The sequence below is a fragment of the Ambystoma mexicanum genome, chromosome 4q, assembly GCF_040938575.1.
Source record: "Ambystoma mexicanum isolate Mex_15411 chromosome 4q, UKY_AmexF1_1, whole genome shotgun sequence".
NCBI classification, from domain to species: Eukaryota; Metazoa; Chordata; class Amphibia; order Caudata; family Ambystomatidae; genus Ambystoma; species Ambystoma mexicanum.
In genome coordinates, this window is record NC_090928.1 from 1,057,812,976 (window position 1) to 1,057,832,717 (window position 19,742).

The 19,742-nt window shown below is 44.7% G+C and overlaps 1 protein-coding gene across 2 annotated transcripts in view; it reads right to left on the minus strand.

Moving 5' to 3' along the window:
* Positions 1 to 19,742, minus strand: part of HHIPL2 (HHIP like 2) — a 576,366-nt gene that overhangs the window by 321,988 nt on the left and 234,636 nt on the right. For both annotated transcript variants that reach the window (XM_069608603.1, XM_069608602.1), the window contains exon 3: positions 6,916 to 7,059. In XM_069608603.1, coding sequence (XP_069464704.1) covers positions 6,916 to 7,059 — 144 coding nt within the window. The remainder of the gene's footprint in view (positions 1 to 6,915; positions 7,060 to 19,742) is intronic.

Sequence of the window (19,742 nt, forward strand, 5' to 3'; positions counted from 1 at the left end):
TAACAACGGTGCCAGTGTTTCTGTGTCCCCACTCCCATCGATTCCTTAGGAATGGGGATTAACAAAATTACTGGCGCCTGACTTCCCAGCCGCTAGACTTGTAATAGCCCGGTGGCATAGGGAAGTCGGGCGCCAGTAAATTATTACAGGTCCAGCGGCAACCCGCCAGTAGCACCGTCAGGGTTACCTCCGGACCCATAATGAGGCCCAATGACAGGAACACCCCGACTAGATGTGTGCTCCTATCAATCAGTAAAACAACAGACTGGTCAACATTTTGAAGCATTGTGAAAATGGGCTCATGAGACCTTCTTCCAGACAGCTCCAGTCACCAGTCACCAATCTGCATAGACTAGTAATGTAGAAACCACATTAAGTGGGTTACTTGTGTTCGGTGAATGACCATGGTTTATTTTCCTTCAGATAGCAAGAGCAACATCCTATGGGTTTCCATGCAAGACTTGGTCTAACAGGCACCAATTCAATAGAGATGACATGCTCTCCCCCGATATTCATAAAACACAAAAGGGCTTCATTACGAATTGGGCAGTATTCCGGTGGTAAATCTGGTGGAATGCTGCCCAACTGAATTACTGTTACCACCACTTGGTCCAGCGGAATTACTGCTGGAAATGGTGGTTCCATTACTGCCCATTTGTTGCCACTCTGACTAGGAAACACTGAGTCAACAATACCTAACTCCTGATATAATAAATATATACATAATAAATACCCAAACTCCATGTGTCTTCATCCAGACCCTTATGCTCTTCTCAATTACCTCAACCACCTCCTTATTTTCTCTCCTTCCTACTCATTGCATTCTGCTTCTGCACTATACCATAATCATGCCTACACATGACAGTGGCCCTTTACTTCCTTGCACCTTCAATGCTTTTAGCTGAAAATCGATTCTTTTTCCTTCTTTTATCTACTTTTTATGTTTGATGTTTCATATGTAGACTCAGGAGTATAGCTCAGGGGCAACGTGTTCGCCTTGGAAGGAGCACCACAGGTTCGATCCCCGGGTCTGTGCTTAGAAACCTCTGTATATTAAGTGTGTTATAAATATCTGATCATATCTACCGGATACCGCTATACCCATTAAGCGTTATGACACAGACAGTAGCACCGCACGCACAATGGCGCATGTACAATGGGACACTTCACGCATCAGCCGCCATTGTGGATGATGTGGCACTACTACCATTTTTATAAAAGGCTACCAGTTGTAAGGTAACATTTTCTCATAACCCTTGATTGTGATTTCTTTGACAATCTTCCCTCGATCATTGTCGGTAAGCAGTGGTTTCATTTGTTGCTATTTTTATGGTACTATCCTTGTGTTCATGTGGATGATTCACTGTGACACCAACTTTTATATATACAATTTCTTGTCTTTTCTTGTCTTTTCTTGATAGTTTCACAGAAAGAGGATTAGAAAGTTGCACTCCTGTTTTTTGGAGACATTACCCATTTGCACATCTGGTATGATAAACAATGTTTGTATTAAATGATTAGAATAACATGTTTAATATTACACATTTCCTATTCTGGAATGCACTACCCACAGCCCTAAGAGCCAACCAAGCTTACCCAAAATTCAGACGTAACATGTTAAATTGGTTACGAACAAACGACTACTAACACCCAAGCCACACTAGCCCGGGCTGCCCGCCGACACTTAATACCCTATCCATTCTTAATCTTGTTGACTCACAGTAATCTTTACCCACTGCCCTACCACATGCATTGTATCTATATGAATCACTGTAATATTTGACTGTAATTTATGACTTACAGTACCACAACTTCAATGTTACCCACAAGTGGTAACGAAGTATGTCTTTGTATGTTGTACCCATTGTACCTGTTGTAACCAAGCTTTAAGTATACTTGGTCTGTTGCGCCCAGCTCCCTAAGGGTTTGGTGCGCATTACCAAATAAATAAACAAACAAAACAAACACAGTGGATTAGGCGTAAAGGTCTTTTTGTGGGTTTTGTGTTTATGTTTCTATTTTACTAGATGTATCTGCATCCTACATTGTGTTTTTGGCTGCAGAAGGACAGGTAAGACCTCCCAAAGTGGGATGATTCTCTACACAGTGTATGTAACGATTTACCAACATCAACCATTACTTGCTCACTTTTCTTATACATAATGGTACATATACATTTTAGAGACAGCCCTGAGGATGGACCGATGCTCCAAAATGCATTGATTACAATGTCCTCTGCCTCTGCTAGGAATGAAGGATCGACACGTCATTACAAGGATGCAAATAATACACAGCGATCCATCGTGTTTAATATACATGAATATTGAAATTGTTGGAAGATATGGTTTGTATGCAGTATTGATAACTACAAAAAAGACGTCGCCACTTATGGTGATGCTTCATCAGAATATTTGTTAGTGGATTTTTTCCAGGTAGAGTGCCATTCGGGTTTCCTGGAGAACACCTAGAACTAGATATGACTTCCTACAACCTGTGTATAACTGTGGTGCCCACCCTTCACTTCATCTCCTGATGGTAGTCCTTTGCCTGCTCTGGAAGGGCGATGACTAATGCATTTGCTCGCTTTCACCTCCCTTCTGAATGCTGTTACTTCACAATTATATTTTCACCCCTTAATGTCTTTTTTACTCTTAAATGTTGTTGCATTAATGAGTTATCTACTTCCTCTTGTGGGGTACATTTACCCACCCAGCCGAATTCCCCTCCATCACCAATCTGCACTTCAGCAGTTACAGCAGAATGGCGGCGCTGCCTCCTTTGAGTGCCATTCCCTTGCATCAAAACTGCATTTGCAGCTACAAAAATGATGGCTGTGCTGTCTTTGCAAAGCACCTACTGGGCAAGATGGAACAGGGAACACACCGAGAAAGGCTGCCAGTGTGTTTCCTTATGCGCACCAAAGAAGGGAATTGAAAAGCAGCGCTGCTTGGCTGGTCGCTCAAAATTTCCAAATGAAAAAGGAAATATTTTGCATTAAAATGATAGAGCCTGATGCCCTTTTTCATCCGTTCATCAATACACAGTTCTGATCCAGTGAGACCAAGCAATGTTCTGCCCAGCCATATTCAGGTTGTGCTCCAACAAAAGAAAGCATTTCTCACTGAATGACAGGCTGTGTCTGGCAAAATCTGTGAAATCGCAAACAACTTTACTCCCAGCCGTACGTGAAAAAAGCTTCACTTTGCAACAAAATATCATAGCTGAACTCTTCAAAAGAAGCCCTATTCCTCTGTGCTTTGCATTGAACAGATTGCTGTGTAAGAGAAACTGACCAGGGCTGCAAACAATGTTTAGAATCTAGATGGAAGAGAAAACCGCATATTTCAGAGATGACAGAAAAAGGAAACTTCGCCAAGTGTAAAAAGGGTTATTTTTGCAAACAAGAAAAATGTCTGTTTTAAAAGTGTAATGTTGAATAAGGCCCTGTCCTTGTCTAGAAATGTACGGGGGTTTTTGTTTGAAAACATATATGAGATGTTTTATTTCAACAGACTTGCTTCTGACTGAGAAAAAAATAAATAACTAAAGAAATAAGTGCATTTACTGTGGAAGCCACAGAACAGGTTTTCCTGCTGGGCTTCAAAGGACATTTGCTTGCCGGGAACAGGATTTGCCTTCCCCCACAGAGGCCACCCCTTGAAAACTATGAATGGACTAAGAGGAAGCATCTCACACGCTCATCAGACTTTGTGTATGGGCTTGAGCGTGGTACAATAGAGTTCCAGGACACTTAAGTGTGAAATTGCAAGTAACACCTCCCCTCTAATTCAACTGGGGGGCTTCAAAGCCAACTCCAGAGCAGCCTTGGAAATTATGCCCTTATTTGGGAGACAATGCTGGCCATCTGGCTCAAAAGACTATTTTAATTAATAAACATTAAGGCTGTTATGCTGCAACTGGACAACGCAGTAATGCAAGAGTTTTACAGTTTAAATGCAATTTTTGTGACTTTAAATAAAGATGTGGTATCCTTCCCTATCATGTTGGGGACAGAAATGACAGAAAATTGTATATTCTGAGGAACATGCATATGGTGCTACTTTGAAATTCAATACTAACATGCCTTATGATAACATATACACATGTATACAGATACAGAATTGTAAGTGAAATATTTCCCACCAAAAAGTGTGAAAGGTTATTAGGATGAAACAATGTTGTACAAACCTGGGAGTTGGACTGCCATGCTCTGTGTGGAATATGTCATTTGCCTATGTGATTTGCAAAAGTGCCACAACTGTAAAAATGTGTGATTTATGGCATAACTGATTTTTAGTAAAAATGACTGGGGGATTGCCCTGTACCTCATAAAAACACACCCCATAAAACTCAGTCCCCTCCTCCAGCCCAATCTGCTTTCAGGGAGGAGGCGACAGGGCACAGGCTGACCTATCTGATTTTTAGGGGTAGGTCTAGCTTAGTTCAGGCAGAAGCTCACAGAGACAAAGGACACACTCTTCTGAATTTTCCAGCTGCTGCGTATCCAGACATTTCACATTCATCCTGCAGATTCCAGATCCACTGCCAGGCCATAGCCTAGCTGACCCTATCCAGGGAGAACCACCCTTCAGAACTAAACCCCATACCAAAATCCCACTAACTCTAGGAGAAAGGGGGAAAAGCTGTGGTACCCTTTTTGGAGAGTATCCTGTGACCAGACTGGCTTTTTGCCCCTCTACCTGCATGCCGCTGTTTTCTGCTACGAGAGTCCTGCCATGGTGCCATGACCAGGTGCCTTGAGTCCAGAAACCTGGTTGGCTGTCCCACATTACAAACTCCAGCGCTGATTGTGAGTATCTCCCCATCCCATAAAAACACATAGCCTACCCTTGTCTTGGTTCCACCCTCTAAGTAATCCCATTCATACCCTGATAACTTGTTTAATATAGTCTGAATCCTCTGTGTAGCCTGTTTCTTAATTTCATGCGTTGGTGTCATTCTTTTCCATCCCTTTAGTCCATTGCCTAAGTCCTTAGTCATATTTGGAGTAAATTAATTAATTTCCACAAAAAGAGACACGCAACGTGAAGGGGGTTAAGACGGCCACTTAACCTGTTTCATGGGCAGTGTTATCTCCTTGATAATCTAGTTACAGAGATATAGTTGTAGTAGCACTTGTCACATTTCTTTCCCAACCGATTTTCTCTGTTAACTGCTTCTATTGTCCCAAAACTGAAAATGTCATCCAGTTCTTCAGCTAGAGTCACTCTTTCACTTTCCTATCATGCCTGTGATGTGCATCTATCACCCAGCCTAAAAACCGTAGTCTGATTGTGTCTATTTTACCCGTTTTTCAAACTGTTTGACATTTAAAACTGTAAAAAGAAGAAAATGCAACTTTCCAACGTGTTATTTGGCTGCACTGTGTTCTTACTTCCAAGTTGAGTTTTGAACTGTATGCACTTTTTTGATACCTTGCCTTGTAGATGCTAGTGTACTTACATCACTGATACTGTTAGAAATCATATTTACCACATTTATTCAACTGCACATGTAAATTAATTATTTACCAATTCTGAGTGTTATTTATGCAATTGCAAAGCTTTTCAAACCCAAATTTGCCCCCCATTTTGTGAGAGAAGGTCAGATCTTAATTCTTTTTGCTGCCTAGTATCCCTGACTCCCTGCTGCTCCTTTCTTTCCCCTCAAAATTTGATTAATTGGGGTCTGAGGGTGCATTTAAGGGGGAAATCTTAACTCGGGTGCTATCTACTCGAACAGTAAAATTGCTCCTATTCATCTGTTCTTTGGATATGTTCTAGTAGAAGGTCAACCAAATGAATTTCATCAGTTTACATTGTAATTATCACACCATTGGTGATTGCTGCCCAATATTAAAATTGTGTGATTTTCTTTGAATTTAAAATAAATAAATATTGTTTTCCCACCAACCAGCCTGGTTCATGGTCCATAGTGACCCAGGGTATTTGTAAAAGGTGGTGTGAGACGGGTTAGGTGCCAGCTCAGTCTGAATTCTAGGAAATAAAGAAAAAGTATTCTAATTGAGTGCTACATCCTAGGCTAAGGGCAAGAGTCTGGTCCGGTGTGTGACGCCCGTTTAGATTCCTTAACACTCTCTCCTCCTCCACCTTTAATTTATTCTCCCTAATTTCTCTCTGCTATCAATTGTTCCTCTTGTAGTCTACTCTGGCATCCTTTAAATGCTGTTAGCCAGTAGTTTTGCATTTTCCAATTGGACGCACCGTTCCTGAACTTCAAACTTGTTATCTTTATCCTTCCATTTTGCTCAGCCTATCCACCCTTGAATGCGGTTAGCTGGTAGGCCAGAATTCTCCAAATGGTCTCTCTGTCCCCTAGCTTGACAGCTGTTATCTTTACAAACATTGCCTGCATTACGTACTCAGTCATTAGGCTAAAAAATATGTATCTTAATACATTTAGAGTCAAATAAGAAACAATGTGCTCTATTATATAACTGTACAAAAACATTCCTGACCGTGACTGTATTATTACCGTAGTTTCAAACATAAGGGGCTGAAATGTGATCTTTGTAAAAACACTGCCTCATTACGGGTCCGGCAGTACCCCTGCCGGTGCTACCAGCGGGTTGCCGCTGGACCCGTACAAAATTACTGGTGCCTGACTTCCTGGTGCCACTGGGCTATTCCAAGTCTGGCGGCCGGGCAGTGCTCCCGTGACAATTCTTCTTAGTGTGGCCGCTGCGCCCAGCAGGGTCAGACCTGTCAGGCACAGCGGCTCCGGCAGGCAGACTTGTAGTTTGCCAGTCCAGAAACAACAGTGCTGATAGGCTTACCGGAACCATTGTTTCCGGACCAGAAAACTAATAATGAGGCCAGGACCAAGGGAGACTAACTGATTTGTATAGAGTGAACCAAGCTGGTTAGAAACAAGTGCATTAGGTCCACAGCTTACTTGTTCTGGGCATTGCCAAATTCTCCAAAGGGGTCTCCAGCTTTTCCTCCATCCCCAGTGAATATGTACAAATAACCGTCCAGGCCAAAAAGAAGCTGCCCGCCGTTATGATTAGAAGCCGGTTCTTCAATCTCCAAAAGGTGCCTAAAGAGGGAGGAAAAAAATAAATTAAAGAAGCGCTCTGATGATGCACTCGAATTGTATATGTTGGTGTCTGTCGCTCACTGCGGATGTCTGTCCACATTCAAATATAGGTTTATATTAAATAGATAACTTTTGAAGCATCAGTTCCCACTTTTATAATTACACTTCTGACTTGTTCCAATAGTGCATTTCTATGTTTATATTATAACATCTTTTATGATAGGTCGTTAGACTAAGGTTTATAAATGATGCCTTTAAAAACTCTGATTCTACCAAATAGCATCTCTGCAAGATGCTGTGTTGTTGACCTTTTACTAAAGGACCACCTGCAGTGATTACACCAGGACATCCACCCAGGGCTGCCCCAAGATGCTTTGCCTGTAACATGTTCTAATATGTGGATACTTGACAAAAGATGGCACATGTCATAGAATATGGCTTATCTGCTACACACGTTCATCTGTCTGTTCTCGCATCTTATTTTCAATTAGTGCCCGGCCTTCTAGGTCAGAGTGTCTTTCCAGACCCCTGATCTGCCCGATGGCGTCAACGCTGCCGCTTTCCCTCCTATGCCCCATGGTACCTCCACTCCCTAAACTTCTGTTTCCCCTCCTCCCCCGTTCTTTCTCCCGCCGTCAAAGGACAGCATCGGCAAACCTCACTCATCATCATCATCCCTGGATTTACCTCTTCTCACGCCGCGCCTTTGCTCCAAGTCTGCACAATCCCTTTCCATGCACGTCATGGAAAGGGAGAAGAGACTCCGAATAGGTACCTTCTCCTTTTTCCATCATTTGCAGTGTTTTAAACTTGTGTACCAGCTACTGCACAGTGGCACACCTTTACAAAAAAGCTATTATCTCCCCAGACAACATGCTGAGGTTCTAATAGCAATAACCCTCTCAGTGGGGGGCACTATTGCTTAGAAATGGTGAACAACTTGTGCCCAGCCCCTACTAACCGGAAATTCTCCCCCATTGCTTAAATAACAATCTATCACCAAAGGGTCCATTATTATGCAAAATACCTTCAATATTAAAATTCCACTGTTTTCAGCAGATCATTATCCAGAAGTTCAAAGCGGACTGGTGTTCTTAAGTGTTACAATACATACTCCTAATTGGTGGACAATTTTAAAATCATGATGACTGTGAGTAAATAGAATTCAGTTGTAACTGTCAGCATAACGATGTAGATTGCATAACTGCAGTTTGGGTGCAATGTGGGCACTCATATTGAACCTGGTAGTGGTTAACTGCATCGCGAGATTTCAATAAAATCGGGACAGGTTGGCCTAAACCCACCTGACATTGAATTAGTATCAGCAAAATCAGGCCAAAGATGAAAAATGCCTTATTTCTCACAATAATTTCCATAAAAGAGACAATGGGCCTCATTACGTCTGTGGCGGTAAGGCAACAATGACGCCGGTAGTGCTACTGGCACCGTTGTTACTGTTAGCGGTTGCCGCGTTCCGCGCACCCCGTGAGCCCCCACACCACCAAACACAGACACACAGACATGGTGCTGCTGGTGCGGGCTCCCCGGTGGCTCCGTTGTTAGCATGCCGCCACATTACGAGTTCTGCTCGTGGGTGCCGCTCTGCACGTCTGGTCAGACCAGGCGTGCAGAGCGGCACCTGCGAGCCGAACAGGATGGTAGCAACGGTACCATTATGAACGGTACCGCTGCTACCATACTACCCATTCCCATTGAGCCCTAAGAAGGCTCAATTGGGAATGGGGACGTACCAGCTCTGGGTCCTGCAAAAGGGAAATTACCGGGCCTGTCGAGTTGGGAATGGCCCGTTTATTCCCGTTTCGTGGGACTGTGGGATGTTTTAACCCACTCATCCAAGCCCTACAACAGAACTGTGCATTACTGGCAGCGGAAACATCATAATGGCTGCCAGAAAGCATGCTGCTCACCAGAGATCATCCAAAAATGCGCAGTAAAAATCTGAAAAATAGGCTGCCACCCACTTTTGCCATGTCAGTGAACACAGGAGATCACTGCCTAAAACCACCATTGGGATACCCACACAGTAGCCTGAAACCACTTGGAAATAGCAATACTGATTGCCAAAAGCAACCCAGAGCTGTTTGGGAATTAATTTTCTTGATCGTCAAAATTGCTAAAATCATGGTTCACAAAACCACCAAAAGGATACAACTTCTTGTTGGGTGTTCTACATTACTCTACTGCAAGAATCCACATCAGTACAATGTCAGCAAGAATCATTAGGACAAAATCCCATGTTAAAGACATTTGATTTGAAGACAGCTGTCAAAAATGGGTGCAATACCGGTGCTCACCACTGACAGGTGCTGGCTATACATAATCCTGACAGGAGAGCTGTCTTGCAGAAGCTAAATAAGCCAAAGCAGAGAAGTCTATCAAAATGCCATATAGAGTGCCACACATTGATTTAATGTGGAAAAAGACTTGATTCAATATATGTTGCTTATTTTCAGTTTATAATGTTATATTTTTTCCCATAAGGAACTCTATTTCAATTGATCAGAACAGTAACCTGATGTAGCTAAGACTTCAAAAGGCTTGCTTTTCTATGAGAACCCTTCACACCTACTCTTCTCAGGCCTCTACACCAGAAGGCAGGAAATCGCATGGTCCTGCTAATCAGATGGAGAGTGGCACCCTGGACTGATGCTCTCCTGGCAGGAAAAACAAGACAATAGACTTTTTCAATTGAATAGAATATGCTGATTTTGGGTGTAACTGTCAACACTGCTCGGGGAAAAACAAGACATGTGACCTCTGAGTCAGAGCCAAGCTTCTGGGGGCGAGGACAAACCAATGGGTCTTACTGAATTGAAGGCAAATATATATTTTATAAGAATACTGATAACTAATTATAACCAGCTGATAGAAATGTACAATTTTGAGATTCTTAAAATGACACCTTCACCCACAGTTTGAGACTAAGCTGAAATCTGTACGATGTACTGACACCAAACCCCGGAATTTATTAATATTGTAGACACTGTGTTTATACTACAAAAATGAAAACTTACAGTAATATGCGCAGAGAGGATGTGTACCTCTGTGTAAGATTTGGTGCAAAACCAATATTGCGAAACCCACTAAAATCGCGAATAAGTTGTCATTTCTGAACCCAAGCTCTTAGAAAGATCAGGGTTGAACAGAGACCTGTCTTAATTAATCTGTGATATGTACATGTATTCTCAACAACTTGTGTATCTGGGAAACATGTTTGGTTATGAAAAATTGTTTTTCTAAATAAAAGCAAAGGGGAGGGACTTCAGCCAAGCCATAAACATAGCATCACTCTCACTCATTCTGACTCATTACTCCTTTCTCCAGTCAGAGGACAGTAAATCCTTTAACCTATCCAATCCTTAGTGGGTTGGGCATAGAAAGTCAGCCTCCACACCCCCTTTGGAAACACATAAAAAGAACCACCGAGACCCACATAGACACTCATTTTTCCACTACTCATCGATTCCTGCGCAGCACTCTGCCCGACGATATCCAGACAAAGACTCCAGACTCCTGAGGCTCCAGATTCCAGACAGACTCCAGAACCAAAACTCTAGAACCCAAACTCTAGAACCTTGGAGAAGCAGAGGCCTAATCCACAAGCTGTACTCTTCTCAGCAGGCCTCAGAATCCAGCAACCTAACTAAACTATTCAACAGCCGGGCGAGCTGTTTTGCTTCTAGCTTGAAACCTGTGCCAGAACCAGATCCAGACCCAGAAAGCAGAGCTGTATCCAGAACCCGTCAGACCCAGACCAGACCGCTGTGCAGTGCCAATAGCAGACCAAAGAGTGTGCTGTGAGCCGAACCTAGAGGGCCTGAGACCGTCCGGTGGCGAGTGAAGTCCAAACCTGACCAGATCGGTGACGAGGCCCATTTCCCTTCCAGTCCAAAACTAGGAGTGAGTATCCAGCCTAGAACTGTACAGAACCAATCTCTTAGTCTAAAGTAATCTTATCCCATCCATCTCAACCTGTCCAGAACTGCATTAATAGAATCGTGTGTCCATTTTGTTGATTTCAAATCTGTAAAACGCGCATCTGTCATTCTGAAATCTTGACTTTATTTCTGAAAATCTACCTCCACAAAAACGTCCGTATCTTTTGAACCGCACGTCCTAGGAGCAGAATGCAACTGTCATTTCAAAGCTAAAATCCTGAGCTTTCCAACGAACCTAAAACGACATTCCAACTCCTTATAGTTTTTCCGTAAACGTGATATACGCACACAGAAAAAGTGTTGCAAATTGAAAAATTAGCTCCATTTCATCACCTGTCAAAATTGCTGTCTTTTGCTTGCAACTGCTGAATTTCGTTTTCAATCTGATAATCATTCATGAATCATTGCTAGTGTTGACCTCCCTGAATCTCCTTTAGCGAATTAAAATCACTTTTAGCATATTTTTCACTTCATTGCAATCACATATAAAAGTATTTTGCCTGTTTAAAATAATGCCGGTTTTCTCTAAGCTTGCTGGGGGGAACTGGAACTGAACTGCATTTGATTGTTTTCTGGAAACCTGTGTGCCCTCCTTTCCATCTATCCATATTGCATAGAGGGGGAGTTAGTAGTCACAGGGAAAAAAGTGATTATATTATCTCCTGATTGAATTCATATCAAGTTTATTTCTGTGTTGCATTCTTTCCCATTTTGCATTTCCTTGAAACCATAGAAAGCATTCTCTGCTACCTTATTCTTTCTATATCAACTCCTAAGTGATTAAAGAATTGTGCTATTATAATATTATCCATTGTTGATCACTATTATATTCATAAGTGTGCTATTAAATATTAATTTATTCATAAAAGTGATATATATATATATATTGTTTTATTCCTCAAATAAATCTTTTAATTTGCAAAACAAACTTACTTTTTGGCTCAGTGAGGTCAGGGGGATTCAAAGAGAGAGGCGTTATATAAGGGTTTATCATCCAGATTCAAAGAATTTGACATAAAAATATATTAATAGGGGCTTCCATTGGGCATCCCAGACTAGGCATTGACTTAGTTGGATTGCTGGATTGAAGTCACTTACAGAGTGGGGGCTCGGAGCCGAGGATTCTGGATTAGATCTACCACTTGTGAAGCTTAATACAGTGTGCTAACTGATAGGATACATAAATCCTGTTGGATCACCACGCTGTGTTACGCTGTGAAAGCACCCCTCAAAAAGGAACACTCTCAGGAAACCGTCTGTTTTGCAAGATAAAATACAAACTTCTGTAAATCAGGAAGGAAATCAATTTCCAGAATGACGACATTGGTAGATATCAAAATAGCCAGAGAGCACCTCTTACATAAGCTATTTGTGAGAGGCGAATGGATGGAGCAGGACCAGAATGTGTGGTTGCAGGCAATCACACAACAGGTCACTGCAACTGAGTTAGATATCTGGAGAGATCAGGGTCCCTTACAAGTGGCCCTGAGCGAGCTATACATGGCCCCAAATCCAAAGCTGAGCACGACAAGATGGTGAGGATAGCGGCATATTTATATTTATATATGGAAGCCATACAGGACAAATGTGCTGAAGGCCAAGATCTGGCAAGTAGGCAGCTGATGGCATTAGAGAAGGCCCAATCTGACCTGGACTCTTCTGAGCAGAGGCTGCACAGGAGCCAGGAGTCAGAAAATGATAGTAGACAGTCTATCATTAAAATAAAAGAGGACATGGGTATCCTGCAACAGGAAAGGGCAGACCAGGATACCAGAATTCTGGCCTTGCAGAAGGAGCATCAAGAAGGTTTGGACTCCCTACTGCAGAGCCAGAAAAAGCTGGAGCAACAGATAGATTTCAACAGGGCATGCACAAAGCAGGAAGCCACCCTGCAGGGCCAATTGGAAAAAGAAAGAGAGGAGAGCAATAAATTGATTTTGAAAGACCTGAATACCCAGGCAGAGTTTGATGAAGAGCGCCAGAAAGCTGGTGCCCTTCAAAGGCAGAGGGACGACCTGGCGGCAAAGATGCAGGCTCTTATTCAGGAAAGGGATACCTTAGGCCAGGAAGTTTGCCACTTAAAAAAGAAAATGGAAGAAAATCACCTGGCCCTCCAGGGACTGGGTGACCTCCAAAAAGAGCATCAGAACTTGTTAGAGCACACCAGGAGGGTGGAAGATGCTCTGGCAAGAAAGGGGCAGGCCAGTAGGGATGGGACTCAGGGGGTAACCCTCCCGCAGCAAAGACTGTCCCAGTACTCCAAGACTTACCAGGAAGTACAGAGAGAGAATGAAGCGCTCTGCTAGCACAATGATAGGCTCCAGTAGCAGGTAGCCATGCAGGAGAGACTGATAGAGTCTAGTAAGGTCTTGATTGAGGAACTGAAAGCACAGGCTCTGGCAGGGCAACAGGGAGCAGGGGCTGATAGAGATGAGGTTTGCTGGGAAAGGGAAACACCTGAGCATAACCTCCCGAGCTCTAGTACCAGAGGCCTCCATCTCTCCCAGCCCCTGGACTCTGCCACCCCCAGGTCTCCTGGCGCACATGAGCCCAGGGCCACGGGGATGGCAGATTACTATCCAGTCAGAAGCATGGGGCTCATAGGCCAGTACCCCCAAGGAATGGATGGGTGGGCATCCGGGTATGGGCACCCAAGTACAGTGCAATTTAGTGGGGAACCCTGGGAGAGTAGGCCCTCTAAGGGCATTCTGAAAACCGCTGCCCAGTTAGGTCAGTGGGGGGGGGGGTACCCATCAAATCCTGGCAGCAAGGAGGAATCTGAAGACTCCTCTGAGCATCACAGGACACAGGAGACTAGGTCCCCACATTCTGCCAGCCATTCCTAGGCTCGCAGAATTCGGGAAAACCTGGAAGATCAGCCGGGCACCTCTGGGAGCAGTGCTTCTGAGTCAGAGGATGAATGGACCAGGGTTACCCGAACCAAGAAGGCCAATAAGGCAAAAAGGGCCTTGCTTAAGGACCCCTTAAAACAGATCAAAGCAATAAGGAGCTTCATCACTCCTTATCATAAGAACTCCAAGTATTCTGTTTGGGAACACTTGGAGCTCTTTGAGCAAATGATGGAGACTTTCCATTTGAAAGACAGCAGTATCTGCATTCAGTATGTAAAATGGACATTCTCCCCAGAATACTCCAGTTTCTTTGCAGGGCTGGAGGACCAAAACCATTCAAGATGGTCCACATATAGGGCGTGGACCAACTCAAAAGGAGGACTATTTAAGGGTAATATAACTGTGTATTGCCCAATTTCGTTTTCACACTAATAATAACACAGTTATATCGATTTGTAGAGAGTTTTTCAAAGAAAGGCCAGTATGCCTAATTGCGCTTTCCGAGTAGTCTCTTTTTTGCACTTCTGGTGTGCTAAAAGACACATGCTCTATCACCTTGACTTAGGCATGTGTTAGCTGCCCCCCAAATGAAGATAAACATTAATTTTATTAGGTTTTCTCTGGGTAGGCAGGTGCAGATGCAGATTAGTTAAAATTGTGGAGAATTTTTTTCAGCGAAGGTCTCTCTTAAAGTAGGTCGCTTCAGATAAAAAGAGGGTCCCTGGATACTTATAACAGGGTAACCCCGAATGGAACGAACAAACAAAAACTGTGCGGTACGTTTTTTGCACTAGGTTAGAGTCGTTCTCCTAGCCGACCGGTTTCTGTGGTGCAAATAAGTGGGCCACATTCATCAGGGCTTATACATGACAGCAGGTGTGTGCCAGTTGTTAGTCTCGTAAAGCAGCTCTGTCTGCATTTCTTGATGTCCTCTCCCTGTCGGGGTGACAAGAGGGAGGGAAGAGAGAGAGAGGGAAAACAGCTGTAAATATCACATGCTGTCATTTCGAAGACACTGCATCAAGAGGGGAGAAAAGGCTTACCCGCTCCGTGTGATTTAGCGACTTAATCATGAACGGTGAGACGGCCCGATACCTGGGGGCCAAAAGGACAATAATTAATGTCTTACTTAATATCTGAATACTTCAGATCAGAAAAGTGACAGTACAAAGCGTTACTAAATGTTATAACCAAGTTGAGTAAATCTCCTGTCTATCGCGACACGCACTCGGCGTTGTCGCCACACGTTTAGCAAACATTTATATAGGACATCCCGGGTGCTCGCTACGGCCCGCTTGTATGACAACGGGGGTTGGGGGGGTGGCTAAACCAGGTGTACTTCAGGGGGCTTACCTCTGAGCAGAGTTCAGTCCGTATTACGAGCCGCGCGAGAGGGCTACGTCTGCGCGGGCCTTAATGGTACACTATTTATGTTGCCATGGGGTCGCGCGTTATCACGTGATTACGTATGCCTGACTCTGGTATGGCCGTCCCATGAAGAAGAGGCGGCGGCCATCGCTAGGTCAGGCCCTGCGAACCGAGTCCCCAGGGACTCAACATCAAGTATTATGTGGGTGGAATGAACCCCCAATTTCCCATCATTCTTAATGATGCAAATGCCTATATGTGTCATCCTAGGCAGCCAATCACACATACAGCACTTATCACGAACACAATCAGGAACGTCTAGGTCGGAGTGCATCAGAATCACCTCCCTGTAACAGTCGATCAGGATAGTTGTTAACCAACTGGCAGTTAGATTCATAAAGTAGCCAGAGTTTGCCAGCTGGTTGCTTCGTTCAAACCGTCTTTGTCTGTTTTGAGCCGGAATATCCAAAGTTGTTCACGTTTGAACCACATATAGGGCGGCCATCTTAAAGCACTTTTCTGTTCATAGGAATCCCCAAGAGGCTCACAAGGCAGCCTACAATTTGCAATGTGGGGAGGATCAAGCCCCACAAGAATTTGTGCAGGAGCTGAAGCGTGCCTTTGCGCAGACTACCAAAAGGGTGCGCACTGATAGCAAAGAATTTGTTAACACTTTTTTACATGCCTTACCCAAATACATCATGACCCAGCTAGTGAGAGATTTTCATGAGAAAAGGTAACTAGACTGGGTCATTAAACAGGCCACCCAAATCTATGAAGTGCAGAAGCCCATAGAAAATAAAAGTAATGCTCAGAAAAACCCCAAACCGACCAGCACCCCTGCTGCTGCTAAGGTGGCAGAGGTAAAGGTTGCCCTGATTTTGGATTTGGAGATGGGGGGGCCTAAAAACCTGCCTGCACAGAATAATTCCAAGCCCAGAAGGCCCTCGGGCCAGTCACAAACAGTAAGCCAATGAGGTAGTCCCACAAATGGGGTCCCTCACTCCCCTGAGTATGTAAGTCCCCGCTACAAGGGAAACCGAGCCATCCTGGGTTATGTGTGGACTCCTCCAGCCAAAGGGGGGGATCCAGCCAAGCACCTAACCCAGGGAATTTCCCTCCTAACTTCCCACAGGAGGGCAGAAATTCACCAAATCCTGGGCAGAACTTTTTCCCCAGGTATCCACCCAATTTCCAACCCCAAAATCATCCATCCTTCTTTCCCCACTTCCCTGAGCCCAGACCACCTAATCCGGGAGAGGGGAGGCCAAGGGTGGAGGGGTACCCAAATCTTCCCAACCCGGGGTACTACCAGAGAAGGGATAGCTACCCTTCCTGGGATCAGCCCTGGGGAGAAAACAGATCCCTGTATCAGCCTGAGCGGGTTTCACGGTTAGAGCGCCAGGTCCAAAATATGGCACAGGATCTGGGTTGCATACTGAGGGCTCAGCAGAAGCCCCAGATGAGCATGCTGGCGCAGAATGCCCCAAACTCTGGACCTGGTGCTCCAGAACAATGACGGGGCAGCACCCAGATAACCCACCGGTTCCCAGGGAGGAGGCACAAGGGGAAGGGAGGTGTAAAGCCTTGGAGGAAGCTTCCTTCCCCACTTGTAAACAGCCCCTGGAAACCCAGGAACCGGAAACAAAATCTCCTACCCTGAAAGTCTGCCACCCAAGGAGCAGAGAGGAGGTAGGATAAACAAAGGACCCAAACAGACCCATTTTGAGGAGGAGGTACAGATCTTCCAATTTGAGGGAGAGGGATCCTCAGAGGATCCTGGGAAAAGGATCTTCTCCTTCAGAGATGGGGAAACTCCTCCCAAAGAAAAATGGGTCCCAAGGGATTCACATCCAGACTGGGTAGATGTGGGGAGTGAGCTAGCGCCGCCCATCATCTCATCCCAGAACCAACAGCATCAAAATCCCCTGGTTCAAACCCATTCTGGTGACTGCCTCCAAAAGGGGGGGGGGCGGCCCAGAACCGGAACCAGGGGAACTCAAAACTTCTCCTATCTCCAGTTGCCAACTTTCTCTTTCAGATTCCCAAGACTCTCCACAGAATTCTGCCCAAATCTCTTCTCTCTCAATGTCCAAAAGCAGAAAATGAGCCCACCAGTTGTCCAAAAATGTGCATTATCTGTGCCCCCTTGCGGAGAAGGAGGGAAGATACTATGCCCCGGTACAAGTACAGGGGCAGGGTACAATCTTGCCACTGGTGGACACTGGATCCCAAGCTACCCTTCTGTCCAAAAAGGCCTTTGATGAACTGAATTCAGGGAGGGGGGAGAATTACCAAATTCCTCTCACCTCTCTTCCTGGACAACTTCAGAACTTTGATGGGAAGGAAATTCACCGTCGAGGGGACTGCAGATTTGGACATTAAAATTCGGCGCCACAAGGTGAAACACCCGGTCATAGTAGTGACTCCAGAGGGCCCCCTTGTTTACTAGGGAATGACCTCCTGAGAAGGTTGTCACCCCTAATAGATTGCGTAAACAAGGTCTTCTGAACCCAGACAAGCCGACCAATAAAATTAAAACAGAGTGTCAACCATGTTATTTTAAACGGCACATGCCACATGGTTGAACAAAAATCTGACCAAGTAGAATTTCACTTCCAGAACAACCAAATTCCAGATGTGACAGTAATAGCAGTAGGACAACAGACTGGTGATGGGGGGTCCTCTCTATTTCTGAAAATCAACCTTCCTTCCAGTTTAAGGTGGTATTCCACACTGGAAGGAAACACTCTGAAATTCTTTACCAATCCACAATCAGACATTCCCACTCCTATAGTCCAGAGAGATGTGAAATCAGCTCAGAGCCTGGCTGATATTCAGCAAATTGGAGAGCAGTTGTTCATCCCTGTTCAGTTAAATTAAGACAAGGACTCTGTTCTTGCCGAGTGTGTGTGAACAACGGTAAGAGCTTCATCAGCGAAGCCATGGTCCGCCAACTCCCAAAAGATCCACCCATTCCCACATTCAAACTGATAGACGAATGGGAAACGGATCTGGAAGCACCCAATTCCAAACATCTCCTGCCAAGCAGGTGTATGCTCAAAATCTCTATTGGCAACAAGAGCATAGTCCATAATTGTTGGGTCGTGTGAGACGTCACTGTCGCCTTTTACTTAGGCAGTGACATTCTCAATCGCTTTGCCATTCGTTTGGACCTAATAAACTTCAACGCTTGGTCCCGATTAGCGGATAATCCCATGGGCTTTGATGACCAAGAAAAAGCATTTAGGTCAGTTCAATTGCTACCTTATGCAGTTGAAATTCAGATTGGAGAGGAAGCAACCATACCAGAAAGGACCCGACAATTCTCCCTGGGAGTGAAAGTTAAAAGAGGACAAAAATTGAAAAACCCTGATGCTTATATTCATCTAAATGCTTCTCTCCAACAGCAAGGGTTGGGGGTAAACCCAACACCATTAGTCAACGTAGAACATGACACCATTCCAATAGAGGTGGATAACAGTGACTTAAAGAGTATCACTCTAGCCGCAGGCACCATTATTGGAATGGTGGTTGATGACCGACATTTTTCCATTGATTTAGGAAATGAACTGTTAGGACCAATCCCCAAGGACTGTCTTGACAGTGACAGTGATGACCATACAACACCAGACAGGAGCTTTACCCGGCATGGGGGGAACTTCCTGGTGTACATTTCCTGCCCTTATGGTAAGGAAGATGAGACTTGTGATGTCAGAGGGGATGAGCTGATTTTCCAGGTCCATGAGGGCTGCCTTTCCCACCTGAAGCCACCAGTCCAAATCAGCACTCTGACCAGGGACTTCTCCACCCAGTTGGAGGAGGCCGCTGAGATAGCGAAACCAGAAGTCTTTCCAGGCTTCAGGCAGATGGCTGAAGAGAGAGTCAACCTATCTGATGCCTGTGTGACTCTGGTGCTGAAGCAAAAGTTGAAACAAGTTTTCTTGGATTTTCAAGATCTCTTTGCGGTGGACTCATATGACTGTGGTCGCACCAACATCCACACAACAACGATTTCCACGGACCCTGGCATGGCTCCAGTGTTTGTGAAGCAATATCACTTGCCTCTCGCATCCATGGAGTCCCTTACTGAGATAATTAAGAACCTGGAGTCCCGGGGGACAATCGGTCCAGTCAACAGCACCTTCAATAATCCGGTGCTGGGAATATTGAAGCCAAACGGCCAGTGGAGACTCTGCACCGACTTTAGGGAGCTCAACAAACAGGTCCATACTTCCCGATGCCCTCTTTCCTACATTGACCAAGGACTGGCCCAGATCCAGGGGTCACAGGTATTCACTGCAATAGACCTGACCAATGGATACTGGACTGTGCCTGTCAGTAGGGAGGACCAATACAAACTGGCTTTTACCTTTGGGGGCCAGCAGTACACATGGACCCGGACTCCCTTCGGATACCTCAACTCCAGCAATGAATTCAACATTTTCCTACACAAGGCCATGCCCGACCTGGGTGCGAGGGGTAACCTGGCTTATGTAGATGA